Source organism: Falco punctatus, assembly GCF_963210335.1.
Source record: "Falco punctatus genome assembly, chromosome: 4".
NCBI lineage: Eukaryota > Metazoa > Chordata > Aves > Falconiformes > Falconidae > Falco > Falco punctatus.
In genome coordinates, this window is record NC_137583.1 from 91,501,621 (window position 1) to 91,517,696 (window position 16,076).

The 16,076-nt window shown below is 40.4% G+C and overlaps 1 protein-coding gene across 3 annotated transcripts in view; it reads right to left on the reverse strand.

The window, feature by feature from the left end:
• Positions 1-16,076, reverse strand: part of POU6F2 (POU class 6 homeobox 2) — a 319,374-nt gene that overhangs the window by 18,342 nt on the left and 284,956 nt on the right. For all 3 annotated transcript variants that reach the window (XM_080382151.1, XM_080382150.1, XM_080382149.1), the window contains 2 exons: positions 12,275-12,481; positions 573-741 (listed from right to left, as the gene is read on the reverse strand). In XM_080382151.1, coding sequence (XP_080238277.1) covers positions 573-741; positions 12,275-12,481 — 376 coding nt within the window. The remainder of the gene's footprint in view (positions 1-572; positions 742-12,274; positions 12,482-16,076) is intronic.

Sequence of the window (16,076 nt, forward strand, 5' to 3'; positions counted from 1 at the left end):
TCCTGACACTGACACTCAGTATTTCACTGCAGTGTGCTTCTCTCTCCTTTCCCACGTTACACTTCCTGTTTAAACTGTGCAAGCTCTTCCTGGCAAGAAAGGACTCTCGCTCCGGATTTCTGTAGGGCCAGGGTATGTAAAGTGGTTTGCTACACTAACTAAGCAGACAAACAGCAACAAACAGCCTAACCCAAAGCAGGAGAATCAGTCTGCCCACCAAGTTCAGAGCAATAGAATTCATTATATTAACTGATTCAAAACCTCCTCATTTCCAAATAACGTGAACTATATTTCAGTTCTAAGAATTACCCTCATAAGTCAGTTGAGGGCTGCTACCATTTGTATGGCCATTTTTAGCATTGATTACAATTTCTCAAGGCACGTTTACCTTAAGCCCCATCCACGACAGCACTTAGCAGTTCTCACTGGTAAGAGTCACTCTACTTAGCAATATACAATCTACTGTATGAACAAAAAAAAAAAAAAAAAAAAGGAGGGAAAGCAGATCAGGAAACTCAGCAGTGAGGACAAACAGAGGGGAGAATTAAGGAGAGCCAGGGAGCAATACTTACTGCTGACTAACTGGCCAACACTCAAAGCTGAAGAGGAGGAGGATGAGGAGGAAGAAGAGGAAGCCTGACGCACTGGGCTTTGAGACATAGATGCTTGACTGTGAGCCAAATGCAGGAGATTGGATTGTGAGGCTGCTTGTCCCACTTGCGTCTGGGAGGGCTGATGGAGCTATATGTTAAAATGTAAAAATAGGTATTTAGAAAATGAAGCAGTAATAGGAAACGTTCAATGCACCATCTCATCCATCTACTTCTGGGGAACAAACCCGTAAGAGCATTAAATACCATGGACTTAGTTCAGGTGACAGTGTCACAGCAGAGGCAATCTGAGCTCTTTTGAATTCTGACTTTCCATTTTTTTTCTCAGTTTAACCAGGTACTTAGACTAATTAGAAGCTAAATACTTGTTTGAAATGGGTGACAGGAGACCTATGACATCCACAGCAGCATTCTGATTTAATAAATACATGTCCTTACCTGTTTTCTGACTCATGAAGCCAGACTTTTATTCCCTACATGGATTCTCAAATAAATCAGCATTGTTTCAGAGAGATCCTCTCAACTACAGGACCAGGGCCAAGAAGAGCTGGAATGGGGAACAGAAGATAAACTAGGGGAAAACCTCTTTCCTACAGAAAGGAGTAATTTGGTTTATGACATTATCTAGGAAACAAACCAAAATGTTGAAATCTTATTTCTCAATCAATAAATTGTCCTTGCCTAAAACACACAGTGAAACCTCCGAGCTCCATTTGCATCTAGACTATGTCAACTGCGACATACCTAAAATGTCTAGTGAGTACAGCAGATGCAAATGATAGACTGTGAAACATGAATTTGCCTTTACAAATTACTATTTTTTTTTTTACGAATTTTACAACAGTGTAGTGTTTGGTTGTTCACTAGGGGAAAGGAAAGAACCATTAAACCCTTCTGCCTATAACAAGCTTCCATGTGGGACTGAAAATTAGGAACATTGTCTGGTACTGATTTTTACTTAAAATCCCCAGCAAATGGAAAGGGCAGTCTCTCTGCAGAATGAAGGTACACAATGGACCTTACAGTTTTGAATTGGTCTCTAGTAGGCCAGTCCTGCCCGTTCAGAGCCCAGTAATACAGTCCTGATACACTCAGGTGATTGCTACTTATTATACCTTTATTTTATTTTGATTCTTGATATTGATCAAAAAAGATTGCAAAAATGTACTAAAAGGCTTCACTTTTAAGTGATAGCTGTTATCTGCATTCTCAGAAAGGGGGAAAGATAAAGGCCTATTTGGCCTTGCTTGAAGACAGTAATTTAAATCTATTTCTTGAATTCTAAGGAGTGTGAGTTTTTATCTTTTGATATTTAACTGAATAAATGACTTCAGAACAGGAGCTGAATTCATTAGTAATACTCAAATTATATATAATATGCTCCCAGAACACATAGAAATGACTGATGCTAAGTAGACAACAAATTGTATGGCACAGTAGATAAAGGTATCTGATCACATTCAAGATGACACTTTTCTGTGGAATACGTATGAACAATTTTGATGACATTATTCCTGTTACGGGTCTGTTTAAGAATGGAAAAAATTACAACTCCTTTTTCTACCTCCCACATGGAATGATATAACACAAAATGAAGCAAGAAACTTTGAGTTACCATTTAATAATAATGAAAATTGTTTATCTGACCAGTTTTAGCCTATTCTGACTTCTCTGGGGATCAATAAAAGAAAGCATTTTATTATCTCAAGGAGTTTTTTTGGATCAAGCACACTTTAAAAAAAGAAAACTGGCACTTTATCAAAGGGACAATAGCTGAGAAGCTGATTGAAAGGCTTCCAGACTTGACTCGTGCAAGCACTGGGCATCTTTAAAAAAATTTCACTCCAGGGCTGGATTTTATCTATAGAGAGCTCCCACCCCAGAATGTGTACATTTAAAATATCTTCTAGGGAAGGCAGACCACTAGGAGGACTGCCCATCCATTATGCCTACATCACTCCAGACAGCAGCTTTCAGAAACAGGCAGGCATTTGGGCTCTGGGTCTGTTGTCTGATGGAATCTCTGGCAAAACTAAGGATTTCAGCCTAGGCGAGGAAAGAAAAGGACTGTATTTAGATGAGTTAGATGCTTTTGTGCTATCTGGAACAGTCTTAAAGATGTTAGCGCTTATCTGCAAGGGCGGAGGAGCAAATATAGTAGCTATCTTTAAAAAAAAAAAAAAAAAAGATCTGCAAAATTATAGTCCAGTCAACTAAACTTCAACCCGTGGAAAAGTATTGAAGAAAATAATCAAACAATTTGTAAGCACCCGCAAGAAAACAAGGTAGCAACATAGCAACAGACAACATGGATTGTTAGGAACAAACTGTGTCAAACCAATCTGATCTCCCTCTAAGACAGGGTAATTGGCCTTGCGGACAGGGAAAAAGCAGTAGGTGGTTTGACTTTACAAGTCTCTCGACACTCCCTCGTGCGGCATACTTTATAACCTAGGGAAACATAGTTTAGATGAAATTGCTGCAGAATGAATGCAAAAGTAGCTGGAAAACAAACCCAAGAGGCTAGATATCTATCTGTGGGAAAGGACGCGTGCACGTAGGGTGCTTCACAGAAGCCTGGCCTTGTTCTGCACTACTCAATATTTTCTTAATGACCTGCATGATGGAGAAGAGAATATACTTGGTAAATTTACATGGTAATGACACACTGGGAGGGACTTTTGATAGGCTGGAATACAGGATTAGGATTCAAAATGATCCTGTCAGTCTGAGCATGCCACCAGCAATCCTGGGGTGTTGCAAAACTGAAGAAAAGGCAACTCCCATACCAAGCTGTGTGAAGAGGAGTGATGTCTGCAGTGCATGTGAAGAATCTTATCTTCTACTATGCACTGGGAAGACCTCTACTGGGGGAACACCATGTCCACAGGTGGATGCCACACTTCAGAAAAAATCTGGACCAACCGGAGGAGAAGACTTAGAGTGGCTGAAGGCCTGGGAGTTACCTGATGCTTATGAAGACACCTGGAATGATTAATCATGTTTAATCCAAAAAAGGGAAGACTAAGTGGGATATGATGCCTCCCGCAAATATGGGCAGAGCTAATGAAAGGAGAAGAGAATGAGTCTCTCTCACATTTTATAGTGGAGAGAATGAAGCACAATAACTGGAATATTCAAATTAGATGCTGGGAAAACCTGTCTAATGTGGCAGTGAGGCATTGGCATAAATTGCTGGGGGAACCTGTGGAGTTCCTATGAGTGCTTAGGTGCAAGTTAGACAAATAGCAGAACAGCTTCTTTGCCTGCGAACAACAGAGTGGCCTGGATAATTTCTTGCACCTTGACCTTCCAGTCTTAATTTTTTATAATTCTGTGCTATTTCCCATCAGTATTTCTTAGGGAGAAATACGCGATCATGTACGACACAGATAGCAAACCCAATATTTTCCAGCCATGCTACGCATATATTCCGTGAACAGTTCAACTGCCGAGCACATCCACAATAGATGTGAAGCTTCCAGGAACCAGCAGAATGAGAGGGCATTCTGCATTCTCCAGTTGTGCAGGCAAAGCATGCAAACAGCCACTACCTAGCCCATGCACAGTATGCTGGTTAAGACTAGGAAATGTTTGATTCTCTGCACATGTATTGCACAATGCATTCACGAATGTGTTTTTGAAATAACTGGGATACCCAGAAGCTTGGCAGTTTTCTTCTCAGATGTCTGGCGATCTTTGAACAAATGTAAAATTCTCAAAATTTAGCTGGGAAAAAAGGGATATGGCTAGTGAAGTCTGGATGCACAGTGACCTTAGGTGCAATAAAATATGCAAGGGATGTTTACTGTTGGTTTCTAACTCACTGCTTGTGAGGGAAAAGGGAGCAATGTGGTTGGAGAGGCTGAAGAGTCACCTTAAGGCCTGACCAGGGACTGAGGGAGGATTTCGTCTTTAACTCCCTACATAATTTCCAGCACACCCCCTGTTTTACAGACATGACGGTTAAGCTGTAAATGTCCTGCTTAAAGAACAATGATAGTTATCTATGTTGTGAAATTGCATTAAAATACTCTCTCTCTTTCCATCCACTATAATTTCCACTCCAGAAATAGCCTTAAGGAGAGGCGACGATTAGATTATGAATTAGATTCTAGATGACAGAATCAATTTGAACTTGCAATAGCTGACTTTTCCCAATTTTGGACATGTACATGTGATATGAATTATATTTATGACTGTTGTGCATTTTCCATCCAAAGACAGAAGGAGGCACAGAAATTACAGAAGCAGTTGCTGTAAGTGCCATTCTGTGTAGGTGGATATAGTAGACACGTCGAGAATGATGACTGTATGCAACACTGATCAGTATCTGGCAGGAATACACATATGCACACTACAGCTAGAGGAATAAGATGAATATAAGAAGCATAAAGTGCAGCATAATATTTTATAAGAATAAACTGAGAAATGCAAAGGGCTTGATTCTTATTTCTTTTACATCAGTTTTACATGCTGCTGCCAACAGCAACAGTAGTATTGCTTGATAATTGCAGAGGCAAAGAATGAATTAGGTTTGTAAGACTAAATTTTGTTCTTAAATTATGCATGTAGGATATTCCTACGCCTGGAATGGTCAACAGCAGTCCTGTATTAAAGTCTTATGAGATCAGGGATGTTTCCTGCATCCAGAAAGTTACATGATGGTGATAGAGTAAGGAGGTATTTTGCATAAGGTAAGGAAAGAGAAAGAAACTAAGTGGAAATAAAGAACAAAGTTTTCAGAAGACATTGCCCTGTATCGTAAAAGAACTGCTACTGGTTTTACAGAGAGTTTGGACAAACAGCAAGGGCTAAATATGGACCTAATGGAAGGGAGAAGAAAGTAATGGGTTTAAATTGCAGTAAGGCAGGCTAGGGTCAGGCATCAGGAAGACCTTTCTAATGCTAAGGAGAGTGGCCTAGGTTGCCTAGGGATGTCAGGGAACCTCCATCACTGAAGGTTTTTAAGACCAGGTTAGACAAACATCTGTCAAGAATGATATAGGGACAGTTGATCCTGCCTAGGGGGAGGGGATGGACTGCATGACCTCTTCAGGTCCCTTCCAGTCCTATTTTTCTATGATTCAGTGAAAAGGAAATCTGAGAGACGAGGTAACACAACAAATTAGGGAAGACAGAGGTGAAAAAGACAAGCGTAACAAAAAAGGCAGAAGAAACGACACTAAGAGGAGTGGTACAAAAAGTAAGAAATACATTTTAAACAATCGCCTTTATGACACAAATAAAGATTTTCAATTTTATCTGATGCCAGCTAGTTCTTCCTGGAAAATATGGACATTAACTCTAGTAAAGACTAAAGTCCATGGAAGGTGCTGGAAAATAAATAGGTTGATACAAAAAGACATTTCAAAACACTTTGAAATGCCACGATAATGCCTTGCAGAAGTAGTAGTTTAAGTGTTTCATGCTTCCATTTCTCCTGTAAACAGAATTCTCTGCTCTGTGTGTGTTTCCTAAAATGTGCCATACATTATTTTTTGAGGAAGAGGGGCAGTGTGCTATGGTCACTGTATGATTTGAGAGCACCATGGCAGAGGAATTCTGTCTTGCACACAAACCTACTCATACTGCATGACCAGATGTGAGCTTCAAAAATGTTTTCTTAAACCTTCTCGCAAATGGAGAGATTAAGTTATGCATATCCACATGCTTCATGCCAAATCACTTTCACAGGTAACTCTGCCAAAATGTTTCCCAAATACTGTACCCCATCACTCTAATTTAGATTAATCAACTAAGGGAATACATGAATCTGAATATGAAAGCTATTTGATACTTAGTAAGTATCTTTTCTCTCAGTATATAGTATAGTATAGTATATATAGCATAAACACTGCTTAGACTGACAGTATAGGTATGTTTGGAAACTAGATTAATAAAGCTTTTTGAGTTCACACAGGCTGTGCACAGAGCTCAAAAACGAAGATGACAGCAAAGAAGTGCTGGTGTGCTGTGGATATAACTGGGGGCAGGACTTTGACAGCATCTGCTGAAGTTCTCTCAAAGCCTTTCTGTGGTTTAAGAGCTATGTTCAAAGCATACACTGGAACTGAAGGTCTCTCAGCTCGCTGAATGAGGTAGAGGACACAGCTGGGCTTCTGTAGAAGATACATTTTTATATGCAAATTGGGTGTATCAGTCATTTTTGTGACCCCCATCAGGAACGATATAATGTCAATATTAAAGTAACAGACTTAAATGTGTAGGCAAACGCATAATTCAAAGGTAACAGCAACATTCCTACAGTGATGGGCACTTTACTCTCTGTGTCTCAGCTCCTTAGAATGACACAAATAATGTAGTGGTATCTTCCTGCTCCCAGTGGCGTGGTGCCCTTACACTGCTTTGAGATGCCCTACTCCTATGAGTGCAGATACCACAAAGAAAACTGCTCAGGAAGAGACATAAGGTACAAGTCAAGTGTTCATGCTGTGGCATGGAAAATCTGATGTAGTCCCTTGTACTAATAAATAGTCTGGTAATCTTGACTTTCCAAAAGCTAGTAAATTTATCCAGGGATCAAATGGAATTATGCAATGCTGATGGGTAAAGGAAAAGAGAAAGAAGTGAGAAAAATTGTCACCCTCATCACTGAAAGTCATACAAAAAGCAAAAGAAAAATAAAGTTGCATTGAGACAACACAGCTTAGTGGCTATATTCAAACAGTGAAAGAAGGGTGCTTTTCTCATAAAACAAGACAGCATCAAAGCAATAAGAGCACTGCAGAGAGAAAATGATTGAGAGCTGGTTAGATTTTAATGGGAGAGAATAACAAGGGATTGCATGGAGCAGTGATAATGAGATGATAGGGTGTATATAGTAGGTTGAGACTGCAGAAAGAAAATGTCTGGCATGAAATTTGGAAAGCAGATGTACAAGCATGACCACAGACCCATCTGAGAGCTATCTCTGTCTTTTCAACAGTTAATCTAGAGCATGATAGCCAATGACAATGAAGATGGGGAACTGACTACGTAAGAAAATTCTGCCTAGGAGCTTGTTTTATTGTGTTAGAGTTGGCAGAAGCTCAAAGCTGGTAGTGCTATAAGACACGATGAAATATGAAAAGTTCTGGCAGGCAGTGTAGATAAAACACGACTGGGGACAAGTGGGACTACAGGCCTGATTTAATGAACCTAAGATGTAGAAGAAAAGAGCCAGACAACAGCAAGCAGAGAACCCACTTGATGAGGTACACCAGAGAACAATAGAATGTGTAGAAGTTGCTTCGGTATGGGTAAGCAAATCGTTATGAAAACACCAATTATTAGGAAAGCTGTTTAAGGAATTCATAAGCAAGAATGTGTTTTGATCCCCAGAGATCACTGGCAGCTGGATTCTTCTTACCAAATTTCACACACCTAAGAATTAATTGTCTATCCTAAAATAGCTATCCTAGCCCCCTCCCACATCAATAGAGACAACAGATACCTTGAGATACTTATTAGAGATTCAGCCTATTTAAAAATTATTTCAACAGCTTGAGTTGCCTGTTGGACATGCATATGTCTCCTTGTTTATGTCTCTTTGTCTCTACAGGAAATCTAGTTAACTACCTTCCACCACATACCTAATTGCTCTATGACTAAGCTGAGCAAGGTGAATCCTTTCCTAAATTTTGTAAGACTCCAATTTGTGGTTCAAGTTCTTCTGTCAGTTGTGTTGGTGTCAGCATGTGTTATTAAAGATATGAAAGAACACTTTAAAACAAGGTTTTCAAATCTGATAGCAAATGACAATGCTAACAAGTTGCTGCAACGAGCTCATCTGTTCTTGAAAAAAAATGTGCATTTAGCCACAGAACCTGGATTTTGATGAAATCCCTCCTGAGAGGCATGGAGGAAGTGCAAAGTTAAGGTTACAAGGTACTCTTCTATTATGAGACATAAACAGCTTAAAAAGGCAAGAAAGATAAAATTACGGGATAAATCATCCTTTTCCAAGAAAGAAGACTACAAGCAGGGATCAAAGAGTTTATACCAAATTTCTGAATGGTTTTAGGAAGCAGCAAGAAAAGATGGTGGACAGTGGTGAAGCTGAATCAGCAGGAAGAACACATGAATTCATGAAGTTATTTCAGAATACCATGAACAACTTACAGATCCTGTTTACAACATGCCGGGGGACCTCTATGACAGATGAAATTCAGCGTTGATATGTGCAAAGTGGTTCACATTAAAAGGAATCATTTTAGTGAGTTAAGCAGGGAATCAAAGACGTATCACAGTGGATACATCTGCTTATTGAAAAAGCTGCTCAATGAGCAAAGATAGAAAAAACAAGATGTTGGGCTGTATTGAGATAAAGACAGAAAATATTATAATATTATGTAAAACAGTGATGCATCCTCTCTATGATCATGGCATTCTGTTCTGGTCGCAAAATCTCAAAGAGATTAGTGTTGAAATTGAAATGGTTTGGAGATGCGCAGTAAAATTTATTAAAGGCAAAGAAAAACTTCTTTATGAACAGAGATAAAAAGGACACAGACTACCACAGGAGTGCAAACAGCTGCCTGCTTTAGAAAGCCACTATGATTTCTAGGAGAATTCTCAGTGTGCACATAGATGCTGCTACTTAGATTAGCAAAATCTTGGAAAACAGTGAAAACACTGAAGCTTTAATTACTCAGTGAAATGTAAAGAGGAACAATCCCTACTGTGGGCAGTTTAAGAAACATGAATCAGAAATATCTATTTGTTCTTAAAAAAAAGAGGAATATGATTACAATGGAGTAGCTTGTGTACATTAAAAAGCAACTTATTTACAACACAGAAGTAGTGCTTTAAACTACATGTAAGTAACCTGTGAACTCATTTCCATGAGACATTGAGGCTTTAGTCTGTCAAGTTTGAAAAAGTTGTATGAATAAATAACACATGTAGTCTACCTCAGTAAAGCTGACTAAAAACAGCATCTGAGGCATTTAAGTCTTCAGGCAAAAAGTAAGCACTAGCATGCATTACTTAGCAGCTGAAACAGGCTATACAGGTTCAATTATTGTGACTCAGCTAACAGGCAGCAGCTTACTATCATCGCTTGCAGTCACCTCTCCTTCTCCTGCAGTATTTAGTTTCCAAGTGACAAGTTGAAAGCTAAACTAGGATCATCTGCAACTGCAACATTTTACTACATTATTTATTTCCTCATTTATTTCTTCGTGACAGTCTCAAAACTTTTCCCAAACTTGTCTTGTACTCTTCATTCCCCCTTCTGAAGATTCTTTCATCAAGTTACAAGACACCAGATGTTGAGTGAGTGACACCATTTTCAAAAATATTTGAAATTCCTGCTAAGCCCTCCAAGTTTGAGCACTTGGTTCTTCCAAAAAAAAGGTTTTAAATGCATGACTAAATATGCTATCGTTAGCTAGACACTACAGTTTGGCTAAGTCTTTACCTGGGCAATAAGACAAATTTAGGATCTCCTTATCCTTTGGGTAATTTATTTACTTTTCAAACGATATGGCAGTTTGTATAGTACTAGCTCAATTGCTTTTGACTGTCCATCAGCGTTATTCCTACGAGGAATCTGGCTCTCATAGGTCTTTTTTGCTCCCGCTGAAATCAATGGCAAAATTTCCTCTGACTTCCCTCAGTAAAAGCAGAAGAGCCAGTAGAGGGAGCACAAATACATAGAAATAATTTCCTGCGATTCCTATAAAAATTATGTGTACTACTTTTTCATACAGCATTTGCACTACTTGTGCCCCCCCAAATCAAAACCACTGTCTTGATCAGGCTCCAACAGGTGTAGGTGAGGAGGCGCCGTGATGTTTGGTGGCCCTTCCTGCACCTTCCGGGACCTCAGGGCTCTGTGTGACAGGCACAGGCTGGACTCTGCAAAGCTGATCTTGGCAAAATAATGTTTTCTCCCTACGTAGCACCGTTGGGCAGGCCAGCATAATATGGGGCACATCTTTGGCTCTTGGACCTAGCCAGAGCTCTGCTGACCGACAGTCTCTGCCAGCTGATCATTGCACATGACCACAAAGGTTGGGTGAACCAGTACACTACAACACGAGATGGCTAAACAGTGACTTTCCACCGTAAAAACCCCTGCTCATTCTGCACTCTTCAGCCACAGTGCATGCCTTTACATAAGCCCAGTGCCACTAGCTGTGCAGAGAAAGGTCGCACCTCTGTCCCCTCTCTACCCACTGATACTGCTGGTAGATGTTGCCTGGAAAAGGTTGCTTTGCTACAGGAATCAGAAGGCATGGCGCTCTGCAGGTGAAGAGGTCTCAGGGAATAATGCAGGACCTCCATCCTCATCTTTACTTCTACATTTCTCAGTTTCAGATGGAATGCCAGGATTGTTATGCTTTTCAAGAGTTTCTCCCATAAAGGAGGGAAAGATGTAATTTCTTCAGAGGAAATTAATTCAGGGGACTCAAAAAGAAACACCTCACCTCACACTCCACCCCAGAAAATCTACTGTAAACTGCTGAGTCCCTTATTCCATTGTCTGGCTTTCCCATGCTGGAGAACACAGAGCCTACTCTCCCATCCCTCCCGGTTTGTTTGAAACCACGTACATGCAACAACTGCAAAAGCACTTGTCAGTAGCAGAAGTCTGGTCCCATTAAAAAAAACAGAATTAGATAAATGACAAGTGCTTTGGCAAATGCCTGTGCTAGATACTACAGAGGATAGGAAAAAAGAGTATGTAACCACTTGGATGTGAAACATCTTCAAAACAAACAAAAACCTCATCTTACAGATCCAATGGCTCTCTACTACTAAATTTAAGGGTGGAGGGAGAGGGGAGAAGGAAAAAAATCATCAGTTTGGAATTCAGAGGGGCCAGGGATTTCCAGAAACATACAAAAGGCTGACACCTGTGACTGGAAGTGTAGGCAGGACTACCAAACAAGCACTCCCAGCAATAGGAATGCTAAGCTGAACATTTAAGTGAGTGACACCTTTGTAAGTACCTTTTTGGTAATCACATTTCACGTCTTTTCCATCCTCAATTTCCTCTCTTTCAGAGAAAAAAAGGTGGCTCTACAGATGCAGACAAAACTAATGAATTTGACTTTAGAGTACTCAAAAAAGAACTACAAAAATCTTTTTGGAGCTCGGTGAAGTTGCTGCACCCATCCTGAAGTCTGTCAACCACCTGGTGCCTTACACTGAGTAATAATTTCCCTAAAATACTTTCTGTCTATGCAGATATGCAGAATCATATCCAATTTTCTAGTGAAGACTAGTATGTTTTATAATATTTTTTCTTTTCTCCACACGTTCCAAAACATTTCAAGGCCCTGTCTACTTGCTGACCACTAACCAAGGAACTTCATAGGCCAGACAGGCCGCCTCTGTCTCATATTCCTACTGCGCTTACACTGCAGGGAATTTCTCAGTTGGCCCTATATTGACCTTTAAAATAACAAAAAAAAAGAATAACTGGTTAACCTCTGAATATATCAATAAATTATATAAGAATACATTATATAATGACTCCACATATAGTACGCACTAATATACTATGTATGATTGAATTCATCTGTTGTTATCAAAAAAGATAAAGATGTGGGAGGCTTTAGAAAAGCCACAAGAGAGTCCGTGAGGAGCAGAAGATTTCTGTGCATCTGTTTTGATTCCTCAAAACATCATTCAAGCTGCAGACACCTTACCTGCTGGCCTGGTTTGAGCGGCGATAGTGTTATTCCCTGGGTATTGATCACTGGCAGTATCTGGTTGCCGATGACGGTAGCGATGATCTGACCCTGGGCGTTGGTCAGTAACTGTGGAGTTATTGGCTGTACCTGAAGTCCCTGAGCTCCACCTGCTGCCTGGCTGGAGGGGACTGGATTAGGCATCAGTGGGATTGTTCCAATAATCTGGAAAAAATGACATATAAAAGGAAAATGCACACACGCCGTGTATACTCGCTACACATAATTACTTATTTTATGCATGTTAAATCAAACTTAGTGAAATAAGCACAGAGGGACAGATAGGATGGGCTGAAGGTGGGAAACAACCGTTTCTTCATGGTGTGAAGTGTTCCTTCACACTCACTTCTTGCATCACATATCACCTGCATGTTTTACCACTGTCCACTGTCATGTCCAACAAATCTGCCGTGGCTGAGAGTGTATGAACCAAATGCTGGGCCATGCTCTGGCCCCTGGGTGATGCTTTGTTCTCACCTCTCATTTGAACACAGAGTGAAATAGATGCAAATATCAGCCTGTTTGTCTTTCTTTCTACAACTCATCTGTACGATGTTATTAACTATGAACTGAGGTGTTTATGTAATTTTCCTTGATTTACTGATACCTAGTACGCTAGGCAACCTCCTGTTAGTCCCATGTGATCTCAGAGAGGCACAAAGAGATACTGGTGCCTTTCGGGACACTGCTTATTAAGATACGTTCATAAAAATGCAGCTTCTTTTGGATGACAACTAAGTAGTGCAACACAACGGGAGGGCTGGTGTTAGATAAAACATTTTAGCTAACATTTCTGGGGCAAGTACTTGCAGAAAGAGACACTTGTGACATCTCAGACTTGAGAATCAGTGATTTCCTAAAATGTGAATGTGCCTGTAAAACTAATATGAGGATGAGATGTCAAACGGATGCTGTAAGAAAGCTTGTCAGTCAATAAGCCGCTAGGTTGAAGAAAGTTATGTTGTCAGAATACACTCTTTACAAGTATTAGAGCACCTGAAACAAACTTCTGATAAAACTTGGGAATAAAACTGAACTTTTTTTTTTTCTTTGCAAACAACAACAAATGAAGCTAGATGCATAGGATTATTGCAACAGGAAAAGTAAAAAAAAGAAGAAAAAATCCCACAATTAAACCCAAAACACTTCTCTCTTTCCTTCACCACATATCTGGGATAACTGACTTTATCATAGGCCCCCAGAAAACATCTAACCCATTGTAAGATTTCCAGTGTTCCCTCTCCAGAAGCTTTGCTTCCTCCTCTTTACCCTTAACACCCACCGCACCACATGTCCTTTTTGTCCCCCACCAGTATGACCCCAGCTGCCTGTGTCTGTTATCACATACATTGACTAGTGTGGACCTACTTGGCTGCTGAGAAATACAGTGGATCATGGCTAGGTTCTCCCTCTTTTTCCTCAGTGGGGACAGCAACAGGGTAGCTTTCCTCAGTCTTATCTGCTGATTCTCATTCCATTTAGGAGCTTAATAATCTTTTTAGTTCTCTATTTCTGCCAATTTTTGTTAAAACTGGTCAGCCACATCAGTGGCTTTGTGGGCAGGCCACTAAGTTACTTTCTGAGAGTGCAGACCTAGAGGAACAACTGCAGTTCTCTTGCTAAAGATGTGACAAGGATATGCATATGAACTGCGCTGTGAAGTGTAACAGGGATCTGTGAAGATCTCTGCTTATTCAACTCACCACAGGTGATACAGAACCACCCCAGAAAATCCATCCTCAAGAAAGCATCAGTATCAATCTTGGAGAGCATGCCATGATATCCAACTAACCCAAGCACAGCTGGAGGGGCAGGCCGCTCCCACCAGAGGATCACCCTCTCCCCTCTGTTATTAGGCTAAACTACGACTCAATCAAGCAACAACATGCTAACGAGTGACCGCTCCTGCAGCGGTCACAGCCCAGTGGTGCGCTCCAGGCAGGCGCAGCTGTGAGGTGCAACGCCGCAGCTTCAGCTGACTCCTTGGGTGAAGAGAATGCACCCGGTTACCTGCGGCAGCCCAGCTAACGTGCGGTACCTGCCGAAACCATCAATTTACCAAACTTTCCCAGGTAAAAGAAGCTTGGAAGGGAAGACCAGAGAACCATAAAGAAAGGCTGGACAGCTGTCCTGTGGGAGGACCTGGTAAAATGGCAAGCCCAGGTACTAAGCTGTATTGTAAGAGCTGCATATATCAGAACCGTTCAAAACGTTGTAAAGATATAATTTAAGTTCTCCTTAATGCATTACTAAAAGGTAGACAGATCAATAAAGATTATTACCCCCATTTTACAGAGCATGACTGAAGCACGATGGAGCACATTCAGACAGAGGTTGTGAGTTAGCCTTCCAAACTGGAATTTCCTGGGAGTTTCTTTCTGCAGATCACAGTACTTTTATTATTATTTTTAAGGTGTCCCTAGCTGAACTGCAGCTGCTTTACTGTTCATGTGAGAATATGGCTCTTCACCGAGGAGGGAGGCATTCAGTTACATCATTATCAGATTTCAGAATGTTTTCCAAAATCTGACTTCCAGTGTGAATTAAATAAAACTTTCATGCAGTGCAACATGTAAATTTCACCCAGTTTTTGGTGACCTAAAATATTGATGGCTCACAAATAAATTATTTCACTTTGAACATATCTCACCAAGCACAAGGGATAGTCTGTCTTAATTTTATCAGCAGAAACATAGCAAAGGCCTCTCCTTCCTTTGCCATGTCAGTAAAGGACGTGACCTTGGAGTGTCATTACTCCAATGTAACTTTAACTATCAAGGTCCTAATTCCAGCAAAGCAAAAAATGCTGCGCTGGTGTTATCAGTAATAGAAATGTTTGCATTCACATTTAAAATGCATTTCTTGGACTGCAGCTGGACATTTTATAGAATGACAGTGCTGAAGTGGACAGTTTGTAAGGTCAGAAGCAGAAGGCTATCTATATGTATTAATGTGTGTCACACATCGTTCTGTACATGGCGTGCTGTACATGCACACAGTCAGGAATGGAGCAGGGAAAACACAGCTGGGAGAGGTGTTTCAGAAGGACAAATGAACAAATGACCTCAGGGGTGTTACCATAGGAGCCAAGGGTAAATCTGAATGGGAAAGTTTTCCCACTTTCTGAAACTTACTGAGATGTTAAGATTTTTTTTACACTTTATACCAAAATCAAGTAATATCTTGTCTGGTTTAAAAAGAGACATCCACCTGTTTCTAGTTAACCAACAGGGCTATTCTTTATGGCATGCATCTCTGATATGGCTAAACCCAGATTCAAGCTTCCCCTTTCAAGTTCCCCCTTCTCCAAGTACTGTCTCCTAAATATTCTAACCGCTGTCTCACTCATTCACACACAAGGAGGAGTACTGGAACTGCATCCCCTCTTCAAACCCTGTATGACTGTCCTGATGCCAAGCCAGATCCCTCTTCCTCTAATTTTGGTACGAAAATTCACCCTGGGCCTTGCTAATCTGTCCTATTAAAGTATCATAAAAGCTGGCACTTTATGAAGACAATTTATGGTTTTGATACATTGGCATTTTCTCAAGAAATAAAACAAGACCATGCCATGGGCTTGAGACACTGGTGTACCACAGTACAGACTACTTAATTTCCAGGGATTTCCCTAGTGGGGAGGCATTGCTCCTTTCTAGCAAATGCTGCTATTTCAGATTATATTAAAGGACAGTTCAGGAATAGCATGTGACAGGGACTTATTCCACAAGGTACTTCAAGAATCACACAACCACAGAATGGT